This window comes from Telmatherina bonti, assembly GCF_933228915.1.
Source record: "Telmatherina bonti genome assembly, chromosome: 9".
In the NCBI taxonomy this organism is placed as follows: Eukaryota; Metazoa; Chordata; class Actinopteri; order Atheriniformes; family Telmatherinidae; genus Telmatherina; species Telmatherina bonti.
Genome location: NC_136627.1, coordinates 34576139 through 34590718, shown reverse-complemented (window position 1 = coordinate 34590718; position 14580 = coordinate 34576139). Strand labels below are relative to the sequence as shown.

General features: G+C 43.7%; 1 protein-coding gene across 1 annotated transcript; it reads right to left on the bottom strand.

The window, feature by feature from the left end:
* Positions 1–3313: 3313 nt before the first annotated feature.
* On the bottom strand, positions 3314–9497 carry rhbdd1 (rhomboid domain containing 1). Its single transcript, XM_079246213.1, has 8 exons — positions 9256–9497; positions 8663–8827; positions 8226–8505; positions 7994–8126; positions 6443–6531; positions 5710–5775; positions 4659–4802; positions 3314–4515 (listed from the first exon to the last, which is right to left on the bottom strand). The coding sequence occupies exons 2-8, from the start codon at positions 8813–8815 to the stop codon at positions 4409–4411; spliced, it is 972 nt and encodes a 323-aa protein (XP_079102339.1). The 5' UTR covers positions 8816–8827; positions 9256–9497; the 3' UTR covers positions 3314–4408.
* Between the last annotated feature and the right edge of the window lie 5083 nt (positions 9498–14580).

Sequence of the window (14580 nt, the reverse complement as noted above, 5' to 3'; positions counted from 1 at the left end):
CGGTACTGTAACATATTTACCTCACCAGTTCTCTGGTTCTCTGAACGTCTGCAAACTGAGAAGTTGCCAGAACAAGAGTAACCATGACAACGCCGACGTTGTTCTGAAAAGTTCAGAGGCACTTCAAGCAGCAGCTGCAGAACAAAGCGAGAGCTCGGTGTGTTTTCTCACGGTTCTGTTCTGACTGGGAGCGGCTGGTGCTCAGAAAAAAACAGCCATGTCACACAGGTGAGAGAGGGTTAACCTGAGGATAACCATGGCAACCAACATCAGCTCCTGACACAACCTGCACATGTCAGTAGCGTTCAGGTCGTTCCTGCTCCACCAAACAACCCGCCCAACGTGGTGTTGGAAGATTTTAGACCACTTTTACATCGTTGTCCTCCTTCTCCATCCTCAGCACACGATGCTCCACCCAGCAGCTGCTCCACCTGCCCTCTGAGGCGAGAAGAGATGTGAAACATCTGCCGTCACTGCTGAGGAGGAACAATTAGCCATCTGCAGGCCGGACTTTGATGGTTAGATGGACGCCATGCATGAGCGATCCGGTGCTGTAACGGTCTCCATGACCCTGTTCTCGCCTCTCTGCTCCCCGTCTGTTTCAGAACACGGTTTTCATCTGTTCTGTTTTCTTGATGCTTGATGGTTTGGCTCCAGTTTGTTTCTCTCACCTCCTGCAGCCTTGCTCTTCAACCAGAGATGGAAGGTCTGCAACCAGCTGCTTCCAGCTGCACTCAGGTAAAGCTCAACTAAAGGTTTTTAAACCTTTCATTGTTTTGATGTTAAAATTAACTTCATTCTTTTTATATTATCATATAATACCGGCTCAGATGCGTCTCTCAGGTTCTGCTTCCTACAACATCCTGTTAACTCTTTAGTGTCTGGATTTACTTTCCATTAAATATAAGTAAAGTAAAGGAAAATAAAAATAAAAAGGCTGTAATTATATAAAATAAAATTACAGTAATAACAACAAATGAATAATAAAAATATATCATATAAAATAAATGCATAAAAGTAGATAATATTATTAAATCAATCATAAAAAAAACTAATAAAAGCTAAAAAAAAAAAAAATACTCCAGGTTGTTTATTGCATCTAAAATATGAAAAGAAATGAGGGCGGCTCCAAACTTTGTGCAAAACAACAAACAAAGCAACAAAACCTGCTTTTCACACATTCAGACTTCTCCATCCTGCTTGAATTCCATGAAATTCCTCACATTTCACTGCGTGTCTGGACAGCAGAGGGAACAAAGTCTGCAGGATAACCGAGGGGGGGGGGGGGGGGGGGGGGGGGTCAGATTGTTAGTGTGGCAGTTCCTTCAGTCATCAGCTGCAGTCTGTTCTCTGAAAATGAGCCCTGAGCCTAAAACACTGTTCTCTGTGAGACTTTCTGAGTTGCTGAGTGGGATTTGAGTTGAAGTTAATCACGGCTCTGTGGGGATGAAGGAAAAACCAGCACATTTACTGGTCCTACTGGAGTGGACAGGATCTCAGCTGGCTGATGCTGAGACTGACTGACCTTCACGCCGGACTGACTGGAGTAGGCACTTTCTGTCTCCTGGTGTTTTTCTGGGGGATCAGAGCAGCTGTGCAGCATGTGATAGTGGGTGCCGCTCCACAGCTCCACAGCTCGAGTAATGTAGGTCACCAGCTAATGCTGAGACCACCAGCAGGTTCCTGCCTGCAACAGAAACCCGTCATGGTGTTTAGTCAGCCGTTGCTTTAAAACCACGATGGAGGGCTCATCCAACAGGACATGTTTCGTGTTTATCCCCCACCTAAAAGAGCAGGAGCTCTTTCTGCAGAGGAACCACTGCAGCTATCGCACATGCAGAACCACCATCAGGGCAACAATCAGGAAAATCAGGCATTAATGAGTCTAAAAGCAGCAGACACAAAGAGGGACGCGAAGAGTCAGCCCCATGAGATTAGGACCCCCCACCTGATGCTCAACATGCCTGCTCTGAGCTGTGGAGGTGTCTGGTATGCTGGGGTTAAACTGGGTCTCTACAGGAGGAAGGACGGCTCTTGGTGAAGCCAAAGCCAGATATTTACATCTTTCTGAGGAACTAAGACTCTTCAACAAGTGGAAATGCAGCTCTATGCAGAGAAAAGAGGCTGAATCAGCATCACTTGGTTTAAACCCTGTTCTGCTGCATGAACCGACACGAAGAACGATGATCTGTGTCAGTGTTGCAGCAGGAGGTGCTCTTCGCTGAACCCAGCAGTCATTACTGTCTGCCAAGCAGGTGGAACGAAACATGGCGGCTTTCCAGACAGACAGACGCAGAAAAAAGGCATCAAATCATCCAAATGTCAAGAGCTGCCTGCAACCTGCAGACAAGTGAGGACGGCATGGCAGCATCTGCGGTGCACCGTGTGTTCCCATCCTGTCGGCCCGTCACTCTTCTGTCTCCTCCAGTCACGTCCCGCCAGGGCTTGCCTCAGCTCCCACGCTCCACGTCCAACACATCCACTCAAAACGTGTCACAGCAAAGACATTAATATAATAATCTGCTCCAAACCCAACCTCAGACGTCCCACTGCGTCAGAACGCAGAACCAGCCGGCTTCTAGAAGCATCTTCAGCAGCATCAGGTTGACGTGAGGCGTCTCTGCTCGGTGGAACCAGTGTGTCATGGAGGGACGTTGGTCCATGCTCCAGTTTGTCCTGCACAGATCTCTGAAGGTCACCACCACCGAGACCACCAGAACCCCTCGACCCATTTCTTTCCAGCCATTCTGTCCAGATCTGCGGCTGTGTTTGGGATCAGCGTCCTGCTGCGTGGGGATGTTCCAGCCGAGCTTCACCTGCCAGACAGACGGACTCCATGCGACCAGAACTCGCCGTGTAGGAACCCTGCAGAGGGCGGTGAGCGTCGTCCTCACAAACCCTTACCAGAGACTCCTCACCCCTCCCACCACCATCCGTAGGGCTGTGACCATGCACTTTTGTCCCGATTCAATTCGATTCGGATTTTTTTTGGATGCCGATTCGATTTAAATTGCGATTCTCACAATTCTTTGATATTGCTGATTTTTGTAGATTAAAAACAAAATGAATGTATAAAACTTTTTTTTTTTTTTACAAGTCATTTTCTTAATTTCAATGAGAAAAAAACGACACAGCAGCCAGATCATCATTCTGCTGCTTTAACGCCCCAGAAGACAAGTAAAACAATGAAAAAAATTTATACTGGATTATTTTTATTTGTTTGAAGAAAAATCGATTTTTTTTAACAAAAAAAAAAAATCGATTTTAAAATTGTGAAGCAAAAAAATCCCGATTTTTTTTATTCGATTCCCCCCTGATGATCCGGTCTCCCTGTCGCCCTCTGGGAAGAAGTTGTGCACCAGTTTCATCCACCCGACCATCAGACTGTTGAACACTCAACCACCCGGATCATCCTGACGTCTCTCCTCCTCGGCACGGCGTCCACGCTCAGCTGACCGCTGCAGACCTGCTCACGCTGAAACAGACCGACCGTCAGCAGCACCTTTATTAGCAGAGGACGGTTTCACACACCGATGCAGAAATAACAGCCCGGTGTCGGGTCTCATCTCAGGCCAGACCCTGTTCTCAGAACCAACAGAGGGTGTGTCTCCGTTTCCACCGCCAGCTCCGAGTTTCCTGCCGCTAATTTAAGCTGTCCTACTTCTTGTCGAGCCTCGGGGCTTTCGGGGAATCAGAGCCAGAGATGTACTTCTTCAACGCTTTGCTTTGATGACTTTTTAGAAACACTGGGATGAGAGTGTTTTATCACACACACACACACACACACACACATGTTTGGAAAGATACTGAGGAGCAAAACTGGAGCAGTTTATGGGTTTCCATTAAAACACACTTCCTCAACATTAACTGGTAACATACGAAGATTTGGCCCAACATGTTCCGAGGAGACCAGATGTAAAAATGCACATTTCTGCTTCGTTTCTTCCACTTCTCCTGCGCTGCTTTTTGCAGCTGAGCCACACAAGCAGAGGCCTGTTGATACAAGACTTACACAGCGTCCATATTGTTATGTTTCCACAAGACGGCTCTCCATTCAGCTTCCAGAGGTTTACTACATCTCCGTCAGCTGTAAGGTCTCTTTCAGAGGCTGGAAATCTTCTCGTGAATGTTTCAGCTTTACAGAAACAACTGGAGAAGTATTTGTACGCATAAGAATAAAAAGCACAACAAGTAGAAAACTCTAACATAGATCTGAAACATCTACATGACGGCTTGGACACGTTGCACAGCTGTTGGTGTGTCCGCCTGGAATCCAGGATCAGCATCGTTCCACAAAGAGCTCATCCTTCTCCAGGTCCAGCCAGCGTTGGTGCACCTCTTCAGCCTGGGAAAGTGGAGCTTTAAACTGAACGCCTTGCATCTTCCAGCCAAAGCAGTCTTCCTCAGCTCAGCTGTCAAACCTCCTCAGTCTCCTCCACCGGACCTCCTCGGCGGTGGGCTCCTCTGAAAGGTTGAAGCCGTAGGCAGGAGGAGCTGCTCTCCCATGGCTTTGTCCTGCACCGCAAAATCTTATTAGGAAACTAGAAAATAAAACTATCATTTATAGTCTAGTTTATTTATAGAAAACTATAAAGTAGACTTTTTGTTTTTATAAGTTTACAACTTTAGTTCCCCCCCGCCCCCCCCCCCCCACCTACCTCTGTCATTCAGGCTGTTTCTGATGGCCGCCTCCAGCTGCTCCTCCTCCGTCAGTCCACCCGTATAAGACGATGTGGGATCTGTGGTGTAGCCTGGTGCATGCTGAAAGTTTCCTGGGTATCGTCCACTAGCACCCCCGTAACCTGACACACACACACACACACACACACACACACACACACACACACACACACACACACACACACACACACACACACACACACACACACACACACACACACACGCAGTGTGTCGGTGCGTACCGGGTGATCTGTCCGCATGTATTTATGTAGCAACCTGTCTGTTGGAGTCCTTTTCAGCATGAAAGTATTAAACTGGACGCGTGCGGCGGCATCGGCGTGCGGCGGCATCGGCGTGCGGCGGCATGCCGTACCGTCAGCATGTCTGACTGGTGAAATAGGCTGTCACACTCCAGCGCAGGGTTACAACTTTATTTTGCAGTTTTCCTTCGGTGTTTTTCCCATGAACTCAGTGAGAAGCTCCAGAAATCCAGGAACAGGGAATCACACACCAACCAATAAAAAGGGAGAAGTTCTGCGTAACCCCACTGCAAGCAGGACCTCCACGCAGTTCCACAGAGGATTGGTACACACCGCTCAGTGCAGCCCTGCTTGCAGCACGGTGATGCAGAAGTTCTACCTTCTCATTGGTCGGTTTATGATTCCATGTCTCCAGACTTTCTGCCGTAAACACAGACAGGAAAAATAACCCATCAAGCCATCGCTGGAGTATGAGAGCTCATTTCACAGCGTCGGCTACGCCGGCCTCACACGCCCGAACCTACCGCACGCCGATCCGACGAGTATATTTAGTTTTTTCAGGTTGAAGGAAAAACAATTTTGTGTCGTATTTGAATGTTTGTATATTTTTGTAAATCATGCAGAAAATGTAAATGTATTCTATGAGGATCATGTCTAGACGTGTGTCTGATGCATCTGCAAGAACTTCAAGTTTCACACAAAATGGCTTCTGAACCCCGTATTTCACACACGGTGATGCTGAGTGGATTTTCTCTCCATGCTCTCATACCTGCAGCGCCTGAGGAGCTGTAGTACGCACGAGGCTGTGGGACACGTCCGGTTGATGAGACAAACTCTGGAGAAACAAGACACAGCGACAGAACATGTTAGATGTTCACACCTTCCTCTGGATGTGGAATGAGATGCTGTTTCTACTGCTGGATGTGTTCAGTCACATGGAAACAACCTCAAGTCATGTAAGATGCATAAACTGTACGAGCTCTTCAGGCGTTTTCCTACGAACTCTGGTGGTGATTTTTCCTCCTGAATCAGGTTTCCATTCAAACAGAAAGCAGATCAGAAGTGAGGTTTTAAAAGAGCTTTAAAAGGAAACAGCTTGCAGGTTTCTACAGGCGGGAAGGGAAGTTTGAAATGTGCCGTTATTTAGCTGGGATCTGTGGGATTGTCCTGAAAACTGATCAGAACCCAAATGAACCCCCTGCTGCTGCAGTAGCTCCTCTGCAGCAATGCAACTGATGCATTTCAGGCTTGTACATCACTAAACGGGACGCCAACATGTTACCCAGCCTGAACAAGTCAAACCTTTATTTCTTCATGACAGCAGAAGTGCAAAGACATGACAATAGATCTAATATCAGATACGAAGAGGACTCACCAGCATAAAACGCATTTTAGATTTTATTAGTTTCAGGCAAAATATGTTTCAGAAAAACCTGTAACTTTGTTTTTTTTTTTGTTTTTTTTTTATTACAGACAAACTTAAAAAAGAAAAAACTTCCAACCTGCACACTTCTTCATGATGGTCTTCAGAGGTCCAGCGGTGTAGAGCAGACCTACCAGGATACCGGCCAGATGACCAACGAAAGACGTCCTGCAGACAGAGAGCAGATCAACCATAATGCAGGGCCAGACTGCCATCTGGTGGACGCTTTCATTCATAGCACCTGGTCAGAGACCAGCATCACGTCGTGCAGCGCGCTGAGCGAACATCAGCGAGAAGCGTCTCCAGGTGGAGACATGAATCAGGACGAAAGCAAACCCGGCTTTCAGTGGACAGGTATGCTGTTCTGTAACAAACATTAGGTTTCCTACATGTGAGCAGGATCATGGGAACTTTCAGGCCTTCACAAGGACACGTCTGAAATGACGCCGTGTCCTAATTCCTGCATCTGCCTGGAGTTTTCTACTCTGTCAGTCTGAAGTTGTTCTTGAGGTTTCTGACTGTCTACGAGTCCACATGGACTTTCTTTTCATCTCTTTTTCTGCATATGAATGAACTCCTTCCAAAAGCTGTTTCCTACAGACTCAAAGGCATCATCTGGGCCAGGGGTGTCAGACTCCAGTCCTCGAGGGCCGGTATCCAGCAGCTTCTTGTCAACCTGTTTTTAAGTTTTGGTCAGATGGGTTGGAGCATGGACACAACAAAAACCTTCAGGATACCGCCCCTCGAGGACTGGAGTTCTACACCTGTGATCTAGGTGTTTTCAGCATTACCGCAGGTCTTTAAAATGCACCGTAGCAGCCTGAGTCTTCCCTGAGAGGTTTGGGGGGGGGGGGGGGGGGGGGGGGGGGGCAGCTTGGAGCCACAGTTTGGAGAGAGAAGCATTTTCTCTGAATGATGGTCTGGAAGGGTGTTTGGAAAAAACTTTACCAAGATTTAAAAAGTTTGAATACTTCTTCTAGCATGAAGAAAATCTACTGAATAGCACAAGAACCCCTGGAAACAAGCGACAAAGTAGAATATAAATATTTTGGAACGATTTTGTACCTGATGCTTTCAAAGCTGTCAGACTGGATTTGACCTGGATGTTCAGTAAATTTCAAGACTTAAAATAAAATAAAATTAATCACAAAATGCTCTGAAAATGATCAAAAGTCATTTTAAAAATGTGACAAAAAAGACTGGAGTTTTAATTAAATTGTGTTTCACTATGTGAAAATCGAAAGAAAAAGTCCAACCCTGATTAAGCAACAGTAAAATGTTGGGAGGAGTTCTCCTGAGAGTTCGCAGGACACTTTCTGAACTTTGTATGAAGATTATGGCTTTCTACGTACAAAGTTCATTGCAGGACTTAGGAACAGTTCCAAAATGTCATCAATCAGGATAGTTTAAGATCCTGATGCATTCTTATAATCTCTAAAAGTTTGCATTTAGATCAAGTTTTAAATCACAAAAACCTGGAATGAAACCTTGTAGCTGAGCTGTGATACACACTTTGTATCTAAACATGAACACTGCGGACATTTATCTCGATAAGGTTTTTATAAATATAAATAAATGGAACAGAGTTTAAATCCTGCTTCCTTTCTTAGAGAACAATCTGGAAACTTACCCAGGTGCTGTTATGTGGATTAGTACAAGCTCCACCCAGCTAGCGTAGCGATTCGACACAGGGAGGCCCATCACGTACGTCACACCGCCAGGGTGGTAATGGTTGCTGAGCACCTTCAGACCAAACAAGACACCTGGAAGCACAGGGATGAGGAAATACCAGAATAATAACTTAGAATAGAGTCACATGCAATGTCTGATGTGTAAATACAAGTTTGCTAAATGGTTTGTACCTGAGAAGCCAACAGCACACGCCATGCTGTAGGACTCGTCCTGAGTTAGCTCCGTTAGCATCATCTCCAACGCCACATAGACCACTCCGGTGAGCAGAGAGAAGACGGAGAGCAGGTAAAGGAACCAGGCTCCTCCCAGCCGGCGCTCCAGTCGGATGCCTTTCCACAGGAAGGACACCATGTTGAAGTACAGGTGCCAGTCGTCGGCATGGTGAAACGGGGACAGGAGAAGCCGGCGCCAGTCTTTATACCAGTATGCCTGCTGGACACTCACACAAGCCTAGACATCGGACAGAAAGCACAGTTCTTCACGCTCTCATTCCAACCGATTCTAACACAGAGAAAACTGGAACATTTTAGAATAAAAACAACAGAAATCATCTTTTCAGCTGATTCAGTTCTGACTTCTGAATATGTAAAAGCAAAACGTGAGATACCTTCAACAGTGGAGCGGCGGGGAACAGGTAGAGGTACACGTTGAGAGCCAGGACAGCCAGCGTGATGGGGGGGATGTTTTCCAGTCCCACCTGAAACAACTGGGAGGCCAGGAGCAGCAAGCCCAGATGGGACCTCCTCTGTCTGCTCTGCATCCTGAAAACAGCCTGTCAGGAGACAACAGCATGAAGCAAATGTCTTCATTTGGATTCACAGAGAAATTTTTTCACAAATAATCTCTAAAGTCAAGAATCAGAAAATAAAACTTCAATCTATGAACCGAAACTCCAGATAAGAGCCAATGTGTTCATTTTAATTTCATTTGTATGAACATATACTTAATAAATAGTTAAAAATTAGTCTGTTCGCAACAACCCGACAATTATATTTATTTGTTTATGAAGTTTTCACCAGATTAAAGTTCTTTTATCTACTTTAAGGCTGTTTTACACTAAGTCTTGGTTCTATTAAGTTGCGACTAAAAGCTTCAGTGCAAGTCTAAATAAGTCTCTACAAATGTTAGAGTATTTCTGTTCATTTTCTTTGCAAACATATATTGGTAAAAATAATAAGAAGAAGAAAAAAACAAACTTACTGTGAAATCAGCTCTTCTTGCTTCAACGATCCGTTAGCTGATGCTAATGCTAACGTCAAAGTTAGTCGCAAGTTTTTAAGACGAAGCGACCGGAACGCGAGTTTATGAAGTTTAGCATGATCTGATAAATTCAACCTGTACTCCTGCACCTCCCAGATACACGTCAGCCAGGTTTCTTACTGGAGGTTTCATCATTTCCAGCGTTTCCAGCACTTACTGGAAACAACCCAGCAAGACGGGGACGGAACTTACGAGTCTGGATCACGTGTCACGTGACAATAACAGACGTACGTAACAGCGCAGCCGCAGAAGGGACTTCCAGGGAACAATTTAACTTATTTGTTCATTTATTGGTCTTTTTGGTTTCTGCTGGTGCCTTTTATACCCAGAAAGCAGACTGATAAAACGTATCTTCGTCATTTAACGTTTTTTTTTTTCTTTCTTTCCATTTTCTTCTTGCTCATCTCATTAATTAAAAACACCTGAAAATAACTTTCCGTCGAATTTCCGGTTTACCTGTAGGCAAACGTGGCCCGTGGTCCGTACCCGCCTGTAGCGAAGATAAAGAAATGTCATGTGGAGATATAAGATAATTTAACAAGAATTAGTTATGTACTAAGCAAGCCTTTTTTTCTTGTTTCAATAAGGGAAGAAAAAAAAGAACATTTAAGAAGATCACGCAGCATTAATAAGGTTTTTTTTTTTAAACAACTAACACTTTAAAGTTCAAATTTGCATTTAACTTCAATTCAAATTTTGCAATGCTTAATATTGTACGAAATGCAGACATCCATGTAGTAAGTTGTAGATGCTGGACGTAATCATCTGAAAAATATGACCAAAGTCTTCTTTCATTCATGGAGCCAAACTCTCTTTCCAGGTAGTTTAATTCTTCCTTAAAAATTAAGAAAGCTTATCTCACAGGATTCTGGGTGTATTAGAGACTACTTTTAAACTAGGTAAAATTATACACACTTTTTGCCTTAAACAGCATCTCCATTTGTGTTTCAATGGGAATTGCTCACATTTCCCTTTTGATATATATATATATATTTTTTTTAAAGTTTCATTTTTCATTAGTTCCAACAGAAGGGGTGTTATGATGTATTTCCTATGTGCATGCAAAACCTTACAAGGAGCTGCCTGATGAAACTTTATATAAAACTTTATTTTCGTGAAGTGTTGAGGAACTGCGTTAAGATCACAGCTCAATATAAATGATAAATGATTGACACTGTCTGAAATGGGTTTTAATAACAATCTCAGTAATTATTTAAACAGAAAATATGATTATCAATAAAATGAAGCATTTCCACAGACGACAGGCTGCTGGTTGAACCTGATTAACCTCCCTGACGTGGATACCAAGCCAGGTGCAGCACACCGTTCAGGATGAATTATTGAGGCGCTCGGGCCCGACATCCGGATCACCTTTCCCGTGTCTTCAACTCTGTCGGTCTGCTGTAGTTTGTGCTCACAGTTTCACAGTTTCTCGTGTTTCTCTGCTGCTTGCAGTGATCACGAAGCAGAGCAGGCGGAGAGGCTGTTGCTATAGTAACAGCGGTACGCAGAGCAGACAGAGAAACGGGTTTTGGCAAGTTAGCAAAAATCATTCAGAGTAAAGCCGGAACACAAAGAGTTCTCTTGTCAAAATAAAAGCAATGCTAATAACCTAATCGCTTTAGAACCCTGAGGTACAAAAATATGGAATCAGATTTCAGAATCTCCAAGCAAAACTTTTTTAATCTCAAGCAAAAAACGACAATTAAAACCAAAACTTTCTAAAACTTAAGTCATATAAATGATCTCAAAATCAAAGATTATCAATCATCATGAAAACTATTGGGCTTTTATTTGATTAAATTTAGTAGTTCTGTTTGTAGTTTCCTCTTCCTCTTACTCTCTTCTTGCTATTTTGGTTGCGCTTCACAGTCTTTGGTTTTGATTCACAATTGTTTGGTTAAATTTCTGCCCATAGATTGTATATAAAGAGATGGACAGAGCCTCCGTGACGTCACCCATAGGTTTCTGAAGAGCTGAATTGAAGCTCGGTGGGCGGTTCCTACCGTCGCCATGTTGGCAGCGCCGTGTGTCGTCTCGCCCGGAAAATACAAATATGGACAAAGAGGTGGAGCTGAGAGGGGAGCCGTGAGCGTCATGGCGGATGATTGACATCAAGCAAACTCCGAGCTTTCTGTAGCTAAAAGCTAACCGAGCTAACCCCAAGATAACGGGAGCTAACCAGCTAACGGAGGTAAGCGTGCTAAAGCTAAGTCACATTGTTAACCGGCTAAAAACTGCGGTTGTTCTACATTCTTCTTACTTGAAGCTGGAGATTGGTAAGCGTCAATCAAAAGGACACGCCCCTAAATATGCCGAACTTCGAAATTAAATTACTTTTAAACGGGCGAGTTAGAAAAAAATTCACTCCCCCCACAGTTGTCATGAAGGTAAACCCGACCTATTAAACCAAAAATGGATTTTTGAACCAGGGTGTAAACATGTTTATTTCTGCCGTGAAGTTGGTCTTTTTAACATGGGAGTCTATAGAGATTTACTCTGTTTTGGAGCCCCTAGCGGATGAAGGGGGAACTGCAGTTTAATGCACTTCCGCAAAGGCTTCACTTTTAACTGCCAGAGGTTGCCACTTATTTCTGACACAAACCTTTCATGGGCGGGCTCTTTCAGGGGTGCACTTTCAGCTTTGTCACTCAAAGTCTCACCAGCCAATCGGAATGCACCCCTGAAAAGAGCCCAAACAATCGAGAATCAAAACCAAAGACTGTGAAGCGCAACCAAATAGAGTAGAGAGAAGAGAGAAAGAAGAGGAAACTGCAAACAAAACTACTCAATTTAACTAAATAAAAGCCTAATAGTTTTCATGATGACTGATCATTTTTGATTTTGAGATCATTTATTTGACTTAAGTTTCAGAAAGTTTTGGTTTTAATTGTTGTTTTTTGCTTGAGTTTTAAAAAGTTTTGTTTGGAGATTCTGAAACAAATGTGATTCCATACAAAAAAGCAGACATTGCAGTAGAAAAAGTGTGAGTAAGTGCACAATTATGGAAACAATCAAGCTTGCGATCAGTTTTCTACCCAAAATTAGCATATGCCACATCTGGGGCTTTTATTTTAAGAAGAAGAAAACGGAAGTGGGTCATGTTGGCTAACGTAAGCTTGATGCTACCAGTCGTGAGGCTGGAGCGGGAGAAGCTGAAGAACTGAGGCAGGTAAAGGTGTGTGTGCATGTTTATGAATGTGGAGATAAAGGAGGGCTGACGTTTTGAAAACGAGACGAGGAGTCGTGAAAGGAGGAAAAGCCGGAGGAGCTGCAGGGAGAGGAGGAGTAAAGAGAGAAGCATGTCGGAGAGCTTCGCTTTGTATGACAGCAGCAACCTGCTGCTACAGTACTGCAACAACGGTGAGCTGCTTCTGTTTGCACGTCAACAGACACAACATGATGATAAACAAAAAATGCATTTTTTAAAAAATAGAAATGCAGATTTGCTGTCAGACTGTTCCAGTTTTATCTCTTATCTTATCTGTTCTGCTATTTTCGGTCTGAATTTAATGTTTGTGTCGTTTATTTCTTCATCAATGCTTTATATTTTTATTAAACACTAGATGTGAATATTAGGATTTTTTTAGCGTACAAATGAGCACATTGTTGTTAAATGTGATGAAATGAACACATATAACCTGATTTATTAGAGCTTGTTTGTATTTTAGATTCAGTCATTTGCTTTGCAGAAGAAAACAAACATTTTGTTTTTGTTCATTTTCTTTCCAGTTTGTTGTTATACCATGTAGGAAAATGTTTTAGTGCAGTCAGATGGTGATTTTAGAAGTTTGTCGCTTTAGATCAGCAGAGAGGATGATGTCAGGCTGACATCTAGCTCAGTGTTGAGCTATCAGGTGTCATCAAGTCAGTGTCGCTTACATTCTGCTAATGTTTTGAGCCACCACACATTTTCAGTGAATTGTAAAGAGCACAAGGCAATTGTGTGGAATTTATTGAAGTTTGTGCACATTTGAATAGAAATACAGCAGATGGACTTTTAAAGAGCTTGGAAGTCTATATTTATTGTGAGCAGCTTAACTTTTCAGCGCAGTCTGAACGCTCCCAGACAAACTTTGTTGTCATATTCAGGAACATTTCTCTGGATTTTCCAAAACTCTTTCTGCCTTTTTGTTCCGTTCTCTGTCCAGATGTTCCCACACTGCTTCAGTAACGTTGTCTATGGGCTCTGAGAAGGATTCATCCCTCCATCAGTCCAGTTCTTGTGTCATGTGACACATCTCAGCCTTTTCTCTTTGTTTTTCCTTCCTTACTCATGACTTCTTGTTTCCATGGAGACCATTTCTGACAAGACGTGTAGCTGGATCAGTTGGAGGTCCAGATGTGTCTATCAGGTCCTGTGTCAGGTCTTTTCTCCTATTTATTCTGAATATCAGAGTTTTTAAGACGGACTCTTGTCTCTCGTCCAGTTTTCCGATGTTTTGAGGACAAACTCGCGTTCCAGACTGTCGGGTTCTTTGGGAAACATCTTGTTGCTGCGCAGACCTCCTTCTGTCTGCCAAACTGGGTTATGTTTGGGAGTTATATAATGAATGCAGCTAAAGAAATGGGGAAAAATAACAAGAGCCTTGAGATACATCTGACTTTAGCACTGTGAAGGTCTCATACAGTCCGTAGTAACTAAACATGTGGAAAACAGTCCACTTGCTGCCTGTGTGAGTGTGGATGGATGCTGCTTGTCTTCATGAATGGGAACTTTGTCTCAGTAACGTAATTGCTGATTAGCCAGCGATGCGTTTCCATTTTGAAACCCGGATTGTGGTTGTCATTTGCATTTTTGCTTCTCTTCCTTCTCCTGCAGCGCTGTGCTTCTGTATCTGAGACATTCTGCTTTACATGCAGCGTTTGATGCAAATACCTCTCGGCTGCTCTTTCTGCTTCCATCACATCCGGGTTGTCAGAGGAAGACTGGCACCTGAATTTAACCGTGATAAAACAGTTTTTTTCTTTGTTATAAGTCAGGAGAGATTTATGGTTCATGTCGGCTGTCCACATGTTCATCCCTCCGTCTGTAATACTGGGATAAAAAACATCTTAAACCAGAATCTGATCAGTTTCTGCAGATCAGTGATGATGCTCATCCCCAGTTATCTGTGAGGGATGTGTGTGTGTGTGTGTTGGTTAACACACAGCTGTCCACTAAACCTCGCAGACAGCCATACTGAGCAGCAGGTGGAGAGACAGCGAGGGGTCGGAGGAGTTTGGTCAGAGCTGTGAAGTTCATTATGAGCCATTCAAACCATT